Source organism: Neolamprologus multifasciatus, chromosome 10 (genome assembly GCF_963576455.1).
Source record: "Neolamprologus multifasciatus chromosome 10, fNeoMul1.2, whole genome shotgun sequence".
Classification (NCBI taxonomy): Eukaryota; Metazoa; Chordata; class Actinopteri; order Cichliformes; family Cichlidae; genus Neolamprologus; species Neolamprologus multifasciatus.
The window spans coordinates 15,013,846-15,033,849 of record NC_140448.1 but is presented as its reverse complement, the minus strand read 5'-3'; the positions used below and the strand labels follow the sequence as shown (position 1 = coordinate 15,033,849).

Genomic DNA, 20,004 nt, shown 5'->3' with positions numbered 1-20,004 from the left:
CACTCCCGTCCAGTAGTAGTGCGCTTTATATAAGTGCATCTGACGTTTTGCATTACACTTGGTGATGTAGGGCTTGGATGCAGCTGCTCGGCCATGGAAACCCATTCCATTAAGCTTTCTGCACACTGTTTTTGAACTACCCTAAAGGCCACAGGAAGTTTGGATTGACTCTGCAGAAAGACCTCTGCGCCTCAGTATCCACTGGCCCGGGTCTGTGATTTTACATGACTGAGTTGCTGTTCCCAATCATTTACCCTTTGTTATAATATCACCAACAGCTGACTGTTGGTGATGTTATAACCAACAGTCAGCTGTTGGTGACTGAATATTTTTACAACTGGACATGTTGCACAAGTGGCATCCTATAATGGTACCACGCTGGAATTCATTGAACTCCTGAGAGTGACCCATTCTTTCACAAATGTTTGTAGAAGCAGTCTGCATGCCTAGGTGCTTGATGTTATACACCTGTGGCCATGAAAGTGATTGTAACACAAGAATTTAATCATTTGAATGGGTCAGTAAATACTTTTGGCAATATAGCGTATTATTTAAAGGATTTATTTCCACACTGTTTTTCATGTGATGATAGTCACTTTGCAGTTATTAGTAGAGCATCTATAAGAGAAGGAACTATGGTTCTTTTGCATATTAGTATATGAGTCTTCGTGTTTTGTTTGTAAAGAAAAAAAAGAGTTCAGACTAGAGGCTGTGATGTATTCCAGTGACACATAGCTTATTATTTATTATTCACTTCTGTCCTGAAAATAAACAGAGCCAGAGCAACAGTAAAAGACTATGTGACGATGATATTTCACTTACAGACATGTCAAATTTAGCATCACATATTTACAGTCAATCTCCAAGTTTAAAAAAATGAGAGAATGATTTGAGGTCAGTAAGCTGCGATATACATCTCACAGTGCAACATGTAAATCAAGTCAAGAACAGGTTGAAAAACAAAAAGCTATCTGTGGGAAAACATCTGTTGCTTGATGCCCACATGATTTGTAACCTACCTTGTTGCTCCAGTTAAGAAATCTCAGCTCTGAGCTGGTTAAAACACGATCTTTGTAACAAGACCTTTGTTAATCCTGCCAGATTCCCTCTCATTTGATATTGCTTCCAGCTTTCTGTGGATTTGCTCAGCACTGAGATGGGGTTTTTTTCTCTCTACACAAGGTAGCACCAGTTTTAGAAAATAAGACCCCTGGTTTATGAGAAGATGTGCAACTAGGAAGGAATTTAACACTTACTATATGCAGCCATGACAAGTCAATATTTGGAAGTTAAAAATATCTCAGAAGTGTGGTGTAAAGTTCAGAGGAGCCAGTGGCGTGGGAGTGGAGTCATTGGCCCAGTTCAGAGTAAAGTTGGCCTTGCTCTGTGCACTCTGCTCTGGTACAGGGAAAGCAATATGACAAGCAACACCTATAATCAAAATAAGAAGCGAAACCAGTAAGGCGGTTCCGCGACGGAAAATCAGCTGTGTGGTAGAAAGCACCACTTTGGGTTTGGTGGTTTCGTTATGTTCAGTGTCCCTCTCAGATGGTGCTGCATTAGTATTGATGATGCCTGGCTCTTGAGCCTTCATCTCCTGATCCAGGGTGTTGACAGGACTGTAGCCATCTGTTTTTGGAGCTTCTCCACCATCCGACTGGGCCTTCACAGTGCAAAGATGTAGTTAATTGATGTGTGAGTGGCTCCATTATGATATGACAAGATACAAAACACGCTGTGTTGAAAGGCTTACTGAATCTGGGCAGACAGGACCATCCAGCAGCATCGCTTCATTGAGCCCTGTACCAGGAAGGTGTCCAGGTCCTACCAATAACTTCTTCCCAGCTCGCAGTTGAGCCTAAAACATGTCAGAGCGAGGTTCAAGAAGCAAATAAAAATCTGGTAACTCTTGGGTATAAATCCACAAAAGTAAACCACAATCTAAAAACAGATATAGTCCTCTGCTTTCTTCCTGCTGTTTTCAAACACATTACTACTCACCTGTCAGGTCTTGCATCGTTATACAATAGTATGAATAATAATAATAATAAAAAAACAAAAAATTTAAATAAAAAGAAACTGACAAAAACAAGGAGATTATATAGAGTTTATAGAGCTACTCTTGACAAACAAATGTGTTTGGCACAACCAGGCATTAAGATCTTTACTCTGTTCGCTAAAGCAGCCGGATATGGCAAGTTTGTCTCCCTAGCCGGCTCAAACAGGCTACAGGTATTTGTTGTTGTTTGTTGTTTTCTCCCTAGCTCTCTCTCTCTCTTCTGTCTCGCTCGCCTGGGCAGAGCTCAATGTGTGGTGAGCCAAAACACCTGCAAGCGACTGCTCACCTGTGTCTCATTATTCCTGCCTCTCCCAGCCACCGTTTAAGATGGTGGCTCGGTGTTTCTTGTCGCTGAAACGTTAAACGACTATCGTTAGCGTTGCCCAGCTGTAAAATGATCTCCAGTGTTTCCTGTGTGTCTTTCCTGGTTTTGATTCTCTCATCTGTCCGTACCATCTGTCTCCGTACCTAGATTCCCTGGTTCCATCCTTATTTCGCGTCCCTGGACTACCTGAGTGTGAGTGTAAATTACAAGCATGGAGAGAAGTGAAGAGGAGTGTGTTGAGTGGCGTGGCAGAAGAGGAGCGTGTGTGGAATTTCCCTCACCATTCCCTGTGGCTGCCCTTCCCCTTTCCTCCCCTCAGTACTCGTATATAGTTGTTTATTTACAATAGTTTGTTGTAAATAAACCTTTTGCACATTTCTCCCTGTCTGCGCTTGAATCCGTTCAGTCCACCGTGACACGGTTATACAAAAATAATTAAATGTATTAGTATGTGGGATGTGTGAGAGTACATATTGTCTTTTATGTCTTGTCTATTTTTTGAAAGTAAGAAAAAATTAAAGCTAAACAAAGAAAAGCAAAAGTTCTAAGACTAAAACTAAAATAACTTTTGCAACGATATACAGATAAAAAAAAAAAAAACTTACTGACAGACCTCCAAAGATTTAACTCAGAAATGTCACCTGTTACATTCAAACTTTTTTTTGGAAGATTGAAATAATATCTATGCTTTTAGAGAAAGATATGAGCGTCTTACCTTCTGAGTGACTTTTTTCCAGTTAATTTTAAAGATCAGAACCAGAAATAACACTGTCTCGAGGGAAAGGCATACAAGTAGGCCCACCCACAAACCTGAAAGGAGGAACACAAATTCAAACAAACACATCAAGAAATAGTCTAGCTATCAAGCTATCAAACTGTTTATACTAATGGTCTTTAAAGACACAGCCAAGCTGACAGTCGACTCTGCTTATTCACAGCTGTAGACTATGAGTCCATATGCTCATATAAAGTAGAGACAGCACACCTAGACTGTGCTTCCATGTTCGGATGCTGTGCCTGTGTACAGAATTTCCAACTGTCTTTGCAATCCCATGGTACTTGTATTGTTTTATTTTATTTTTGTGACAACCACTATGAAAGCCAATTGATCAAAGACCATTCATCAATGTCCATGAGTACCATTCACAGAGAGTTGGGGAATGGCTGCAATCACAGCATTGTAAGATGGTAAAGATGTACCCTTAGGCCCCTTCCTCGATTCAGAGATGGTCTTTCCCTTTTCACGTAAATGGCCTCCTTGACTCTGCACTCAAACCAGCGTTCCTCCCTGTTCAGGATGTGTACATCCTCATCATTGCAGGATTGTCAAGAGTGTCTTTGATTAATGGTCATGACAATTTGCATATTAAGGATCCAGGAACTGACCTCAAAGCTCATTGTTCACTCAGTGGTGCTAGTTTCAGTCAGTATGCAAAGGTACTGTTTATAAGGTTGGGGAAACCTGCAGTCAGCTGAGACTGAAGAAGTCACTTGGTTGAGTGACAAAAAGTTTCTCCCACTGAAAACACTATGTCCACATGAACAGAATCAACTTTTTGGGGTCAAAAAAAGTCTCCTTCAAAAATGTTAAAAATCCTACAGACTGCACAAAAAAGTGAAAAAGTGTTAGTGTACACAAACAGACACATTTGATGAAAAGTTCACATCCCTGATGTACATTAGGATAATCTGATTTATTTACAATACTGTCCAAAAGTCATGAGTCCCGCTCTGCTTTAATAATATTGCGAGCTGATAGTGCTTCACTGTGTACTTTTCTGTCCAGATATCCTTTTACTGCATTGTGAGTGTTTGGGATCATTGTCGTGTTGAAAAATTAAGCTGCTGGCAAGATGGCACTGCACTGTGAATCATAATCTGATGGCATTTTTTTGCGTTCATAATTCCATTAATTTTGATCAGATTTGTTTAAGAACACTTTAAAAATTACAAGTCTCTCACTCCTTGAAAGCAAAAATTAAGAAATGAGAAATTTGCACAATACTGTATAATATTTAATTGTGTGTTGTGTGCAACTGTTTTTAAGTGAATGAGAATTTAATTTAATCAGCTTGGATTAAAAAAAGAAACATATATAATTAATAATATTTTTTTAAAGGTAATCATATTTATATCCATCCAGTTTTACACATCAAGGTTTTTCGGCTCTTGTGGAAAATGTTACAAAACAGCTGTTGAATTACCTCAGGTGAAGAGTGTGACCTATAGCTGGCTCTTTATCTCAGACTGATACTAAAGGCTGGGTTATACATCTAAATCCTAAATCAACAGCAGCTAAAGTGCATTGTGGGTAAGGGGATATCTTTGTATTAAAAATGATCAGACCGCAAAACTAATCGTACATAATTGAAATCCAGTTACATGGAGTTACATTTAGAAACCCAGTGTTGCTGCCTACAGGCTCTTATGTGCTGGCTTAAGTGCCACTGGTGATAAATCTTGGTATCAGACATTGTTATCAGCTGTTTTATTACTTGTCTCACCCTAATGTCATATGACCTCTGTCAAATTGTGCATTCTCCACTGTGTATTTTGTGTTCCTTGTCTCTGTGCCAAATTATCTTTGCATTGAGAATTCCTGCCTTTTCTTCTCCATGAAGGTCTATCTGTGAGTCTGAACCTACCTGGTATCCTGGTTTTTGTCCTTGCTCTTCCCTGTCAGACTTGGTTTGCCTGTTCTGATCAACTTCCTGCGTGCACCCGACTGTCTCTTGCCTGAAGTAAAGACTGCATCTCGGGGGTTTGAAGCCTATTTCAAAACTTTTTTTCATGTTATGCCGTTGAGTCCTTTGATTTTGGCTTATCAGTCCACCCATCTATTTTCTTAATCATTTATCCAACTACAGTCACCAGGAGTCTGCACCTTATCCCAGGTGACTTTGTTAAAGGGGCTTGAGTACACCCTGGCTAACACAGGGCTAACAGTCACATCCACACCTACACCCTTGACCTAACATGAAAGATTTTAGGCTGTGGCAGCCAAAAACTCTCCCAGGCAAAGAGGGAACATGCAAACTTGTAAAAAAAAAAAAGAAGAAAAAAAAAAAAAGAGCTATGAATACCAAACCTTCTTGCTGTGAGGCAAAAGTGCAAACCTGTGCACCACTACAGCATTTAACTTATAGCTTGTCTGTAGAAAGATGCCTACAATGGAATCAAAGTATTACCTAATATCCTCAGGTTGGCATAAAACATCAAAGCTATTCCTACTGGCAGGCCAATGAGGTAGTAACCCATCAGGTTGGAGATGGCAGCAATTTTCTGCATCCCAGATCCTACAAGAATTCCTGAGCAGACACACTGAAATGGAACACAGAATAAAAGGAAACAAAGTTGAGGGTTTGATTTGATCAAGCAGACAACCAGCTCTCTGAATTAGTCTTTGTAAAGTGAGATGAGAACATCGTTTTTTGTTGTGTAAAGGCATACCAGAAGTGAATCAAAGAACTGTACAAAAATGTGCACTGTGAGGCTTTTAGACACGGTCGCCACAATTTCGCTGCAGAGAGCAGAAAAAGAGCATTAAAACAGTGTTATGATAATATTTTACAGGCTTGAATGTGTGTGTTGCTGTAATACTCACACATCAGAGGTAAATATGAAGGCAACAACTGACTTACAGCTTGCAAAACCAATACCCTGGCAAACAGCAAGCGCTCCTATAGAGAAAATGCATATAAGTCTATGTGTCCTTATTTTATCATGTATTACATATGTTTGAATTTTCAAAGAAATGTTTAAATATCCTAATACCCGACAGAAATAGGGTCACTTTGCAGGTGAGCAAAGCTCTGGTGGTGTCCCCGGCCCCCAGAGCATTCCCAACACGCACACAAGCAGCTGCACGGATACCTAAAGGAATCTACAAGGTCCAGACCAGAGTCAGCATTTTTCCCAAATTGCAGAAGTGCTGTTAAATAATAGGATGACTGTGTTCAACTAAGTAAATGGCTGATCCGTACCATGTATACAATGGTTCCTATTTCATTCAGCACATGCTGAGCAGCAAGATCCACTTCACCAAGTAAACCTGAGATGATTTAGAGAGAGATTCATGAAAGGTTTTGCTGCTGTGCACGAATGCAACATTTTTACACAAACTTTTGAGACAAAGATTTTACAGTGAGGTAAGATCTTGTGAATTAAACTTTTCCATTTTCCATGATGATTTTTTTGCAAAAAAAAAAAAAAAAAGTGAAAACCAGGACATTATCTGGGGAGATAACCTCAAAGAAGATGATAGAATTGCAAAGTAGTAAATATATTTTAACAGCATTTCGACTGTAATCATTTACAATATCACTGATACTGAACAGATTCTAACTGGAAATAAGCACATTGTAATAGCAATATAATGTATAATTTGTAGAATATGATTCCAAATATTATCAGGCCACTGATTAGAGTATAGATTTTTGTTTACAGAAAGATAAGACAACCCCGGTAAACATTTTAGTGCATTTTTGAGAAAGGTTTAAGATTTAATCTTTATTATTAAATCACTGAAACATAACCCCTTCATCAGAATTTACTATTTTATCATATTTAACCCTTTGCTTCCTTTACATGTAGATCTATCAGTATTGCATATGCACTCCTCCCCAACTCTGCTCACCTCCAGCATGAGCATGCTCATCTCTGTTCAGTCACCCTAATACTAATCTATGCTGCATAGTGTAATATTGGATTAATAGAAGAACAAAGACAACCAGAACCACCAACAGTAATATCAAGGTCAAGTTATCACACAGTTAATGATATGCTGCTAATGATAGATAAATCTTTTTCCTAGAAACCAGTTAAAACAAGTTAGCCTAAACCAGCAAGATTATGCACTCTTTCTTTAGATTTGTTCCATATGAAACCCTGGAAGTCTGAATCTGGGTTTTTGAGACATGATCACTGTATTTTTGTGACTTGTGCATGGCAGAGATGTTCTGTCATAGTAATAACTGCTAGGTTAAAAGGAAAAAAATAGCTTGCTTTTTGTTTTCTTCTTGAGAAAATAAGTGTAAAATGAGTGTGTGTAATCGGCCGTTTACGTGCATGTTTGTTTGTCTGGCAAATAACACTGACCAGCGAGAAAACTGCCAATCTCCCAGAGCCACCATTCAAAGTAGACCATAAGTAAACTTGGAATAGCCAGCTTCATGTAAGAGCCCCATTCCTGCAGACATTCAGTGGACCAACCTGTAAGGTTTACAGAAAACTCCATTCAGTAAAACTAATGTCTGAAAAGCTGTATCATTCACTTTGTGTTATTCATGTGTAGCACTCACCTCCCCATGTCTTCTGATGGAGCTTCCTTATTCTGATGTAGCCATACAGCAGCAGGCAGAGGGTGATCTGAGCGAGGCTGTTAGCGATTGCTGATCCACTGAAAACACAGATGATAAAACGTATTTATACCTGTGGTTGCCAGAGGAATGACCACTAACAAGCAACATTAACAAACACAGGACTACGCTGAGGAGGCATGGACCAAAAAACTAACAGAAAGACTGTGGTTTGGCACGCTAGGTTTCTCATGAGCTGAGGAAAGACTTTTCACAATTAGTAGGAGTGAGTGCTTGGTAAATGTGAGGGATAGGAGAAACAGGGCCCAGACAGAGGCCTGGGTTGAGTCATCTGCCTGATGAATCAAATGTTTTTCCAGCTGGAATAACTCCTGTCAGAGAACTTTCTTCTTCCTTTGCCCTACGCTGCCCCCCTCACTTAAATAAATTTCAAAAATAATAAACATCAGTGCACTGCTGACTCACATTTAACAGAAAACAAAATTTCTTCTCCTCTCAGTCCCCTCTTTGGACAACAGTGTAGTGAACATGGCAGTGACAGAGGGCTTTTTTCTGTTTTATTAATAGATTGTATCTGTTATTCCACCATCAAAAAGTCCATAAAAAATGAAAAGGCAAAATGAGGCAGTGTGACACACTTACATGACGCCCAAATTGAGGGTGAAGATCAAGACGTAGTTGAAGCCCACGTTAAAAACATTCGCTATTCCCGCTGTGTACATCTGTGGCAATATGATCCCCTGAAAGATTTTTTTTTTAAAGACATGATTAGCAATCCAGTATGCAGAGCCACCATTCCTTCGGCAAGAGTATTTATTTACTTGAATTACTTTACTATTTTCCCAAAGACAAATTCAGGTAAGTGTAGCACACTGGTGGAAACTAGAATAAGACATTATCTCACTGAAACTGCACATTAGCTGCTTATGATGTATTTGGTGCTACAAAATAGACCTGACAGTTGAACTAGACAAAAGGGGGACAATAAAGGATTTCAAAAAAATTGCATAGTATGTGTATGATTACATTTCTGTCACAGAAAATCACAAGTCTGAACCTTAAAAGGGTGCTTTAGGATGTTATATATAATATTGTGCTAACATTAGCTGATAGTGTGGGTAAACAGCTGGAATGGCACAGCATGGCACAGTGTCTATATATGCATATATATACAAATATATATATAAATATCTGAATATTTATATATTATTCCCCTCTTGCTCCTGTTGGCGGTCTTTATTTTTCAAGCTCGGGTCCTCTAGCAGAGGCCTGGTAGCTGGAAGTTCCTGCACAGTATATTTGCTGTTCCTAGGACTGCACTCTTCTACACACGAATCTCAGATGTTGTTACTGGGAACTGCTGGAGCCACTTGCCTAGCTTGAGTCCCTGCACCGAGTGCTCCGGCAATCACTGGGACCACGGAAACTTTCATGATCCACATTGTCTCAAGTTCTTCTCAGGAAGATGTGGTGTTCCCTTCTGGTAGTTCCATCCCCTCAGTTCTAACTACCTTCCCTCTCTTTGTTTCCATCCGACTACACTTCTCCAGTCCGAATGACACTCCAATCTTGTTGCTGTACATCATGGTGGAAAGCCCAGCAGCACCTCCATTTCTTGAGGGTTCTGAGATTAAACCGGCTGCAGACTGACCTACTAGTGTCCTTCTACTGAGCCACGATTGAGAGTGTGCTGGTGCACGCCATCTCCATGTGGTACACTGGTTGAACAACAGCTGATAAGAAGAGACTCCAAAATGTCACCAGAATTGCAGAGAAGGTGATCAGTTGTCCACTCCCCTCCCTGGAGTGCATTGCCAGTTCTAGATGTCGCTCCAGGGCCTGGGCAATTTTAAAAGACCACTTCCATCCTAACCACCACCTATTTAACATCATGCCCTCTGGAGAAAGGTTCAGATCCATCAGATGCAAAACCAACAGACTAAAGATCAGCTTCTTCCCGTGGGCTGACAGAAGTCTCAATGCACCAGAACACTGACACCACGCTGACACACTCCTGCAGTCTTCCCCTTTGTTTACTTATGGTAACCTTGAGTGTGTGTACGTGTGCATGGGAGGGTGGGTGTGTGCAGACGTGGGTATGCACGTGCGAGCAGACCTCTCCCATACAGTCATTCTGTTTTTGCTGTTGACAATTTCCTGCGCAATATCTTGGTAAATGTGCAATAATAATAATCCTACCTTTTTTTTCTAACACGAAGATGCCTGTTCATCTTCGTGGCTATGATGGCTGACAGGAGCTTCCATTTGGTACTGAGGCAGGTTATTGGCCGGTAGTTGGATGGGATTGGTCCCTTTTGGGAATCCTTGGGAATCAGGACTGTCTGGCCTTCAGTTAGCCATTACGGGTGTCTCTCGTTCATTCGCAGCTGATTTATTTGTGCTGCCAGTTATTCAGACTGGAGATTCATTCTTGGATGTCTGCACTATGATGGTTATTGGCCCCTGTTCAGAGAGGTTGGTGTGGTCTGCAACCTCTGGTTTATTCTCCTGGTATACCTCTTCAAGTGCTTGCTGTACTTCTTAGTAAGAGGAGAAGAAGGATATCTCCTTCTTAGATACCACACTTAACAACATAACAACATGACCTTTCTGTTTTAGTTTCCCCTGGAAGGTGTCTGATTCCTACACACCAGAAGCATACTTGTTTCATCTCATGAACCTACCTGGTTTTGCAGGTAGGCAACCTGCAGCTGGTGCAGAAACATAGCCTGTAGCAGAAAGAAAGACAACATGAATTTAGTTGTTTGTTTGTTTGTTTTTTACTAAATTAAATTGGCAGTAATAATTCTCAAACATGAGGGTTAAACAACTCAATACTAGTGCGCTTACTAAACTGCTGCATGTGTGTTACTAAATGCAGATGTTGAAACACTGCAGCTGATAAGTACACAATAACTAATAATCTCAGTCAAAGTTAGGAGGTAAGTGGATTAAGTCTCAGTTCATTAAACTCACTGGAATAGCTGGTAGAAATGCCATCATATATATCTGGGCAATTCTGAAGGGGAAGCAAACAAAATGATATTCATTTAGTAAATCAAACATAAAGATAATCATTCAAGTTTGCAAAAAGTGCATCTGTAAATTCATTCATTGTGGGAAAGTGCATCAGCACTGTCTTCACATTAAATCACAGTTTTCAATCGTAGTCCCTTGAAATCAAATTTAATTTAATCTCATACAAATTTACTCAGAAACTCTGAAAACACATATAAAGCTGAAGTTTTCTAAGCACAGAATAGTATTAGTACCGCTGATAAAAAATGCCAACAACAGAACTAAAAATATAGATTTGTATTCCTTTTTTTCCAGTTATATATTCAAAGATGCTATATAAGCTTTATAAACCATGATTTTACCTGGCCACCTCTTCCTCTTGGTGCATGAGGATCAGTAGGCTGTAAGAGTTCATGATAATAGCCCAACATGGCAGGCAAAACGCCAGCAGGATCAGTGAACTCCTTTGAAGAATCACTCCAACACGTTTCATGTTTTTACTGCCAAAAGTCTGCAAAACACAAACAATGCTAATGGGAACTGGATTTGACTCCAACATAGTGAAATTAAAACCTTCCCGTGGATAAAACCGCTGCAACAATAATACACACGCACAGTATGGTTTGCTCACCTGAGAGATGAGTGTATCACAAGCCAAGGCAAGGCCATGGCCTGTTGCGAATGCGGTCGAATTAACGGTCTGAGAGGTGAAGAATAAAAAAACAAGTCACACTTTAGTAAACAGTTCATACATTCATTATGTCCAAAACTTGAAGTTGTATTATAAATAAATTTAAGATCATGGATTGTTGTCACCTTCAAATTATTCTTAAATTTAAAATGTATTACACTTCAACCTGTGACAATCAAAATATGTATCAAGTCAAAGAGAGGCAGTTATTTTGCACACCAAGATGAAAGTTGGGTTAATGTTGCATCAAACTGAAATGTGTCATGTACTCCATTCCTTTGTATATTTTATGCCACAAAGCAGCATAAAATATAAAATGAAACCAGATCTTGAGATGGAGTCACACCATCCATCCTGGCAACACCCGTCTTCAAACACAGACTTCACTGTGAGCTTACTTACATTATACAGTAGTCTTAAATGGTTGTGAAGCTACTGAGTGGACAAATTGGTCCACAGACAGAAAACACCTGGAAAGGTACTGAAAAGCACCCGAGAGCTGCTCCCACTATTTTAAAATGGTGACACATACGAACACAGAAAGAGAGAGCGACAGACTCACAATTTGAAAACAATAGGGGCGATCGTGGCTCAACGAGTTGGCAGTTCGTCTTGTAACTGGAAGGTTACAAGTCCCGGCTCGGACAGTCTCGGTCGTTGTGTCCTTGGGCAAGACACTTCACCTGCCACCTACTGATGATGGCCAGAGGGGCCGATGGCGCGATGTGGCAGCCTCGCTTCTGTCAGTCTGCCCCAGGGCAGCTGTGGCTACAACTGTAGCTTGCCTCCACCAGTGTGTGAATGTGAGAGTGAATTAATAGTGGAATTGTAAAGTGCTTTGAGGGCCCCGAAAAGCGCTATATAAATGCAATCCATTATTATTATTATAAACATCCATCACTGAGGTTAGTGCAACTTGATTTGCTCCTCACAAAGATGTGGGGTGATTCAGCAAACACAGAGCACTGGACTGTTTTCGGAGTATATGCTCAGAGCTTAAAAACTTTCTGACTGATCAAATGAAAAAGCAAAAATGTTTGTAGATTTTCTGCCATACATAGAGAAAATAGGAGCTGTTTTCATCTCTGATACATTCCACTTCAATGATCCTAATTTCAAGTTACAGGCCAGAAACAACAGTGAGCAACCTCGTGTCAGTGGAGTGATTTTCAGACGAAAATAAAGGTCGTTAAAGCGTTGATAGATAAAGTTCTGTTTAGTTCCAAATTGTTTTAAATGAATCAGACGAGGTGTACTAAAATCGTGCTAATCAAGGAATCCCTGGAGAATGAGATTTCTTTGAATTTGTTCAGCAATCCAAACATAAAAGATCAAGCACAGTACTTAGTTATCAAAAATGAAAGGGATACCAACAGAAAAGAAAAGACAAAGAAGATGCTACGATTTTCACAGGGAGTGGCCAGGACAAGATTAGAAATTAATCTATCAGAGGGAGAGTACAGACTGAGTAGTTTAGATACATAGTTAAAAAATTGAAATTTACTCTATTGGACAAAGCATGAGGAAAAGAGAAATATCACGGATAGGATTCATGGATGCAATGAAGGAGGCCATGCAGAGGGTTGGTGTGCAGAAGAGGATGCTAGTGACCAGATAATATAGTGGCAGATGATATGCTCAGACAACCCCTAAAAGGAGCAGATCCTAGTAACTACAGCCCCTGCTTGCATTTCAGTTAAACAATAATAATAATAATAATAATAATAATAATAATAATAATAATCTTGATTTTTTTTTTAAACAATAAAATATAGTTTGATTTTTCTTTGTAGTAATTCCACAAATTATTATTACCTTACTGGAAAGGAAAGGAAAGGAAACTTAATCTCCCATTAACAGAAAACACAATATATTAATTCTCACTGAGTTTTGCAGTCCCCCTGCTAATTGTTCCTTTGACATTTTGAGTTGTATTTTGCTGGCGGCAAGGGACAAAAAAACAATTCACACAGTGCCACTGTACTAGTGCTTAGCTGATCTGTCTGATAGTCAGTGAAATGATCCTTTTGGTGTTTCTTAACAGCTCTAAGGCAACCTAGTAAGCAAGCAGCAATAGATCATTCATCCAGTTTTTTTGTTGTTGTGGTTTTTGTTTGCTTGTTTACTTTTTAGGCTTAATGTTAACGAACAAAAAAGAAAAGAAAAGAAAAGATTAAACTGCTTTATAACCAATCAAGCCCCACTGCAGTAAGGCTATGGAGCTAGCCTAACCTAACCTCACGCCAGTAGCGGGAAGTTAGCAGGTTAGCAGAGGGGATAGAGTTTGTATAAAATTTAAGTTTTAAAATATTGCTTTTGAACTGAAACTCAACCAAAACCAAATCCTGAGACTGGACCGCACTCACAGGCAAAGGTAAAGGAGAAGCTCTGTCATTTTTAGATGGAAACTTTCAAGCACTAAGCTAAACCGGACTTGCCTCTTGTTGTACCGGTCAGGCGGCTACGTGGATGCGTTGCACACCCAGTCTGGAGCCTGGAAGTCATTTATAAACAGGAGCTCCAACTGAAATGTTGCAGGATCAAGGATGGATCAAGTTGCAATCAGCAAGGTACAGTATAATCGAGTGAAGGAGAGGGATAGCAGGCCACAAGCAGGCATGCCGTGCAGGAGGTGGACTACTATGCAGATAGTGTAAACTTTTACCAAGTTAAAAAATAATGCTAGCAGAACACTTAGCATTAATGACTACATTCCTGGCATATTGAGAAATGTGTAGGGCCATTTCAGAGTTGTTAAAGTGGCTAACACCATATCAAAGATATGATGGAGCAACTACAGTTCATTCACTTTTAAACACTAAACCACAAGTCTCAAACATAATTACAGGCTCCAATCCGGCCCACTGGACAGCTAGAGGGTATAGATTTTGTACTTTTAACTATCTTTACATAATATTTAAACATTTCTTACTGAGAAAGACCTCCTCTACTGCCATTCATACTACACCAAAGTAATTCAGTAGAAGATAAGCAAATAAATGACAGAAAAGATCCTGTTTTTTTAAGAGTATACTGTAGTTTTACAGTGTTCTACGTTTTAATATTTTCTATGAACTTTCTGTTTTATAATTTTAGGACAGCCTGGGCAATAAGCTGCCTGAACTTTCTCTGTAACTTTACACATTTATTTTTTTCAATTTCAATCCAAAAATTCGTGCTTTCATTTACTACACCAGCATTTCTCTGTTATGTAGGAAAACTGACACATACTGTTGAAATTGCACTTCTTTTCTTACATTAGGATATCTCAGGGATTAAATGTATAGTTAAATGTCTTTACACTGAAAGAAAGTGCAGTGTCACTGGTTTGACCTACTTAAAATCAAAGTGTGGTGTATTTGGCCTATGATGTAAAATGAGTTTGACATCCCTGAGAATGCAAGGCAGTATTCATTAATTAATCGAAAGCAAGTTCAACAAGCTTCAGCATTTGAGCTGAAAGGACAGCGCTATCACTGAGGTGGATGATTGAGTTTTGCTTCTGCTTTGGGACCAGATAACAACTTGTTCCTGCACGAAAAGCTAGAAAGGAAACACCTGTCTCCTGTCCACTTGATAAGGCATCCTCTGTTACACGAGAGCTGAGCTACAATGAAGGATAAGGCAAAGTCCTTTTCTGCAAGGACAGGTGAGTACGTAGATATTTTTCTTGGCTGGTTACTCTTTGCCCATCTCCTTGTTGCTTCAGCACCTCGGACAGTGACATGACCTACTGGGGTTTTGTTTTGTAGTGCAGTTAGTCGGCTTTAAAAACATTTTTTAATAAGATCAATCTAATATTTTACAGTATAACTTTTATGTGCATTCTTAAAATTCATAAACGCATGAGATTTTGTATTTGATAATAACTAGATTTGGTATGCTATTGTGCTTGTTTCCTTAACAACGTTGTTTTTTAGTTAGAGTACAGGCGACAGCCCCTCCTAAGAGAATGTACATGATTCATTAGTTGATATTAACCAGTGTTTAGTAGAAGTTTGAATTTTCTAAATATTTCATTCAGTTGTGTTTTAAATGTGCAACAAGCCACATTCAGAAACTCAATATCCAACTAGTCCCTCGCCATCTCAAACTGAAAAGGTTTCAATTACAGTCAGAAAGGTTGTGCACACGAGAGCCAAAAAAACCCAACATCAACTTTTAGCCCAGGCTAGTGCTCTAAATTACAAAATGGTTAACATGTTAAAGTGAACCCCCGTCTCTGGGCTGGGGCCCTGGCTGGGCCTTGGGGGCTTGGGTCCTGGTTGGTGTGTTGCCGGGGTTGTGGGCGAGTGGGTGTATGGGGGCCCAGCCCTGGCGCAGGGTGCCGCCAGTGCATCGAGCCATCTGGGGGACTCTTCAACTGGTGGGGGAGGCTGTTACATCTTGCAGGAGATCTCCTCTCTTCAGGAACTCACTGTGCAGGAGGGGGAGATATAGGAGAGGTGAGGAAGCTCTCAGCCTGGGTGTCTATTGTCTTGTGTAGTCTGGAAGATGAGTGGATGACGGGGTGGGTGCAGTTTTCTCTGTGGTGGGGTTGGGTGGGCTGTCCCGGGCTCTGTGGGGCCAGGCGGTGCTGCTGAACTGGCCTTTTCCTGGTGGGTTGCAGAGTATGGGGGTGCCTACTGGGGTCAGCGGGGGAGCTGGCCCCAGGGAGGGGTCACTTGCCCCTCCCTTCCTTCCCTCCCCATCTCCAGCTGCCTCCCTCTTCCCGCTCCACCACAATCACCCACACATGCAGGACCTTGGGGTAAAGGTGTGTCACCAGGGTGCAGGGGAGGCACTCAATTTTAAATACGCGTAGACACTGAGGGCTATCAGGAGGGGCTATGCGCTTACCTGCTGCTCTCTGGCAGGTAGCTCCATGCCCTTCTGGGTTTTAAATGCACCTTAGAACACTCATGCATCAACATTACATATGAGCGGGCGGAGAGAGGTTTGGAGTCTTCACACACCCCCGTTCTCTGCAGCCTGTTGGAGCGGGGGGCTAGGAGGAGGAGCTGGCCGTCCGATTGGGGTCTGGAATGTGTGGCCTCCCTGCTGCTGCCGAGTGGGGGAAGTCTGCTTCTCTCCACCCCAGGGAAAAGGGTAACACTACCTACGTCTGGGTGCAGTTTCCCCCTCCAGGGGCAAAGGTACCCTCAGCCTCTTGGCCTGGGGCTCAGTCACTCTGGCACAGCTGGCTGCCGGCAGAGCTCACGGGCACGTCACTGCAACCCCCCCTGGCTTCTGCTCCGCGGCTGCTGAGTGACCCCTCATCTGGGACTCTCCTCAGCTCTTTCTGGGACAGTGGCACGGCTGCCCCTCTGTTGGTCTTCCTTGGTCTCTTGTGTTCTGAGGGCCTCTGATGTCTGGAGTTTTGATCTCCTCCATACCTGCTTCATGCCCTGGAGAACAGGGCTGTGGCTTCCCACACCCTCTAGAAGATCATTACATGAAGGAACCTTTTAAATACAAGCGCGCTCATGCTCACAGGTGTACACACGGGTGCTCACACACACAAACTACACCCTTTTTGGCTCCTACCTCAAAGCACACTGTGCACTGTCGATCTTACGTGCTGCACAATAATGTTTAATATTTAGTATTTACTGTTATATTCCCATAGATGATCGTGATGTTGTTTATTGTGTTTCTCTTTTTTTTTCTTCTGCTTGTTTTCTCTTTTTTCTTTCTCAACAGGTGATCCAGGTGATTGATATATGTATTTTTTGTCTGCTTATTTTGTTGGGGTTTTTTTTTTTTGGCCTTTATTCCCATCCCTCTTCTCCGATGTTTTTCTTTCCCTCTTTCTTTCTCCCCTTTCTTTTCCCCAGTCAAGTCTGTCCCGTATTTAGCAAGTGAAAATAAAATAAAATAAACAATAAAAGGTGAATTGAATAGGCTGGGACGGTCCATTTGGTAAAGTAAATCCGTTGGGCATCTTTCTTCGCCTTTAGACAATAATTCTGATGGCAAAAGAGCCAAACGGGACAGGCAAAAAATAAATAAATAAATAAAGTGAACCCCAAAAAGCTTAAAGTGAAGTGTTTGCCCTCTAAGTGCAGTCAGAACTGTAAGTAGGCTGTTCATTAACATTATGAATAAGTAAAATTAAAGCCTATCATAAATTAAAGTTTTGCCTTAAGGAACCATTCATCAACCCTTCATGCCTTGTGTACATAGGAACAGGCTAGAAATGTTGCTTAACAGGCTAAACCCAGTAACTCAGTATTTTTTACTCCTCAGCTGTAAAAGGCTGATGAGATATTTTTATCCACTCGCTGGGCAGGTGGGCAGGCAGCGTCAACACCCAAGTTTGTAAATGCAATAACTCGAGAATGAGGTGAAGCAGGAGTTTCAAATTCATATCTTAGACGTATCTACGAAAAATCTTGGATGATTTTGAATCCTGGTGACCTCGACCTCAAGGTTATAGGTCCTTTCCTAGGATTTTCAGATTTATACCATTTAGACCACTTGTCACATCTACTAGGAGGCTGAGGGGTAGCCTTGGCAACCGCCAGTTTTTTTTGTTTTTTTGTTTTAATTAATTTGCAGTGTCCCTTCCCTCTGAGGTGACAACTGGACCCAACTCATACCTGTAACAGGACCTCACGGCGTAACAGAGCCACTGGATCCCTTCACTGCATGCATCAGTGGTTCTGATTTTCCTTTTCTTTTCTCACTTCTCATATAATTAACTATAGAAACCACTATAGTAATAAGAGTTATTAGCTATTTTGCTGCTCTTTGTTTCACTACGTGGATTTGTCTCTTCTGTTGCACTCAATGAACAAAACACATACCAGTACATTCAGGCAAACCAGCATCACCTCCAGTATGCAAAAAGACAAACAATTTAGAGAGAAAGTGGTCTTATTGCGCTACCATAACAACCCACAAGAAGCAGACAAAGCAGTGGTGCTAAAATAAACTGTTTTGAAAAGGAGTACAGTACGTACCGCTGAGGCCAGTGCATATCCAGCAAGTGCTGCATTGCTAATGTGACCACAGAATATGGTGATAACAAATGACAGGAGGAAGTGCAGAATCTGCGACAGCAGCTGTAGAAACAAGCAGGACTTTAATCATTTGCTGGTACGGTGAAAGCACAGCAATTTATTGCCATTAACTGTGCCCAGGGGACTTATCAGTACTTGGCAAAGCAGTGTTGTGAAATCACAAGGCACAGACTTGACTGCATTAATATTCAGTCAGTATAGACAACATTTTTTCTTCACTTTTTTAGGCATGCAGTATATTCAGTTTATATTTGAGAAATAGTGACTAATTTCACTGCATTATGTAAACCTGTACTAAAAACAGTAATTCTGCACTGCAGGAGTGCGCTGACTGTGCGTATTATAATCATGGGATCCCCCAACTAAAAAGGAACCACTTTCTGCTACTTACCAGTGGGCCTGTGAGTTGTAACACTTGGTAGAGTTCTTCTCTGTAAGCCTGCGGCAGCAAGCGTTTCATGCAACTACACTCAAAGAGTTTAGATCTCACCCATGATGCACCCTCGTCTTCCACAGCCCCTGACGTCTTAGCAACAGAAACCCCAGCAACGGGCCCTGCACCGGGCAAAGGGTGTGCTGGTTCCGGTGAAGCCAGCTTCTCCATTCAAACACAGAAAGAGAATACAGACGGGAGAGGGGAGGGAGAAAAGTTAGAAAGCACTGGTGGGAGGGAGCGAGAGTGGCAGGGAGGGAGTGGGGAAAGAGAGTGCAAGGGTAAGAGGGGCAATTGGCCTATCTGGGTTTAGAAGTGCGACACATGCACTTCTTAGAAGTTATTGATTAAATTATGTGGTTTGGGGTGTGGCGGTGGAAACAACAGATTAAACGAAATAGAGAAAATAAACATGGGAGGTGACGGCTGGAGAAGGGATTGGAAAAGAACAGAAGACCTTTCTGATACAAGGATCAAAACAAGGCTGACAAACGGGTCTTGAAGTTGGGGGAGGGAATGCAATGTGTTTCAGTATTTGCTCTGTGTGCAGTGTACGAGTGCGTGCTTTGTGAATATGTTACATGGCATATTTTGTCGTGTGGGTTTACTTGCGCGTTTGAGTGGTCTTGCAGGGCTCAGTGGTAATCTGATGAGGAATGCCTTGTTTTTCAGTGTATACAAGGAATTTTGATGGCATCTGATCTGCAGGCTTTGAGTAATTGGTGCAGGGCAGTCATGCTGTTTGTGTTTGTGTGTGCTAGTATTAGCCATTGATTGTAGCTCCGCCTGAATGGACTTTGACTAATGATTTTTGGAGTTGTCCTTCCTCGTGTCACATAAATCAACAAAGTCACATGAGCACAAAAACCTGACCGCTCTACAACTCAAACATTTACTCACAAGCATTTACAGATAACTTGACTTTATAGTCTTTATAGTCAACTGACTATTGAGAAGAGACCACCTCTCACAACACATGGGGACCTGTAAATCCTGTAAACTTACATTTATATGTTAATGAATTGCCTGACGACTGATGGTGATTTAATCACTGAAACTCCAAAAAGGCACAGTGTGGAAATGAACACCAAATACATATCATGTCCACTTGATCAAACTGATTTTAACCTGGCCATGGGCTCAGTCAGAAGTTAAA

At 41.0% G+C, this 20,004-nt stretch overlaps 1 protein-coding gene across 1 annotated transcript; it reads right to left on the bottom strand.

Annotated features, from left to right (window-relative positions):
• Positions 1-322: 322 nt before the first annotated feature.
• Positions 323-19,593, bottom strand: slc47a1 (solute carrier family 47 member 1). Its single transcript, XM_085174310.1, has 17 exons — positions 18,807-19,593; positions 18,356-18,457; positions 11,352-11,420; positions 11,083-11,231; positions 10,679-10,721; positions 10,387-10,431; positions 8,345-8,442; positions 7,685-7,782; positions 7,482-7,595; positions 6,368-6,435; positions 6,159-6,267; positions 5,989-6,064; positions 5,835-5,904; positions 5,573-5,705; positions 3,100-3,194; positions 1,754-1,858; positions 323-1,663 (listed from the first exon to the last, which is right to left on the bottom strand). Exons 1-17 carry the CDS (start codon positions 19,017-19,019, stop codon positions 1,301-1,303), a joined length of 1,950 nt encoding a protein of 649 aa, XP_085030436.1. The 5' UTR covers positions 19,020-19,593; the 3' UTR covers positions 323-1,300.
• Positions 19,594-20,004: the final 411 nt, after the last annotated feature.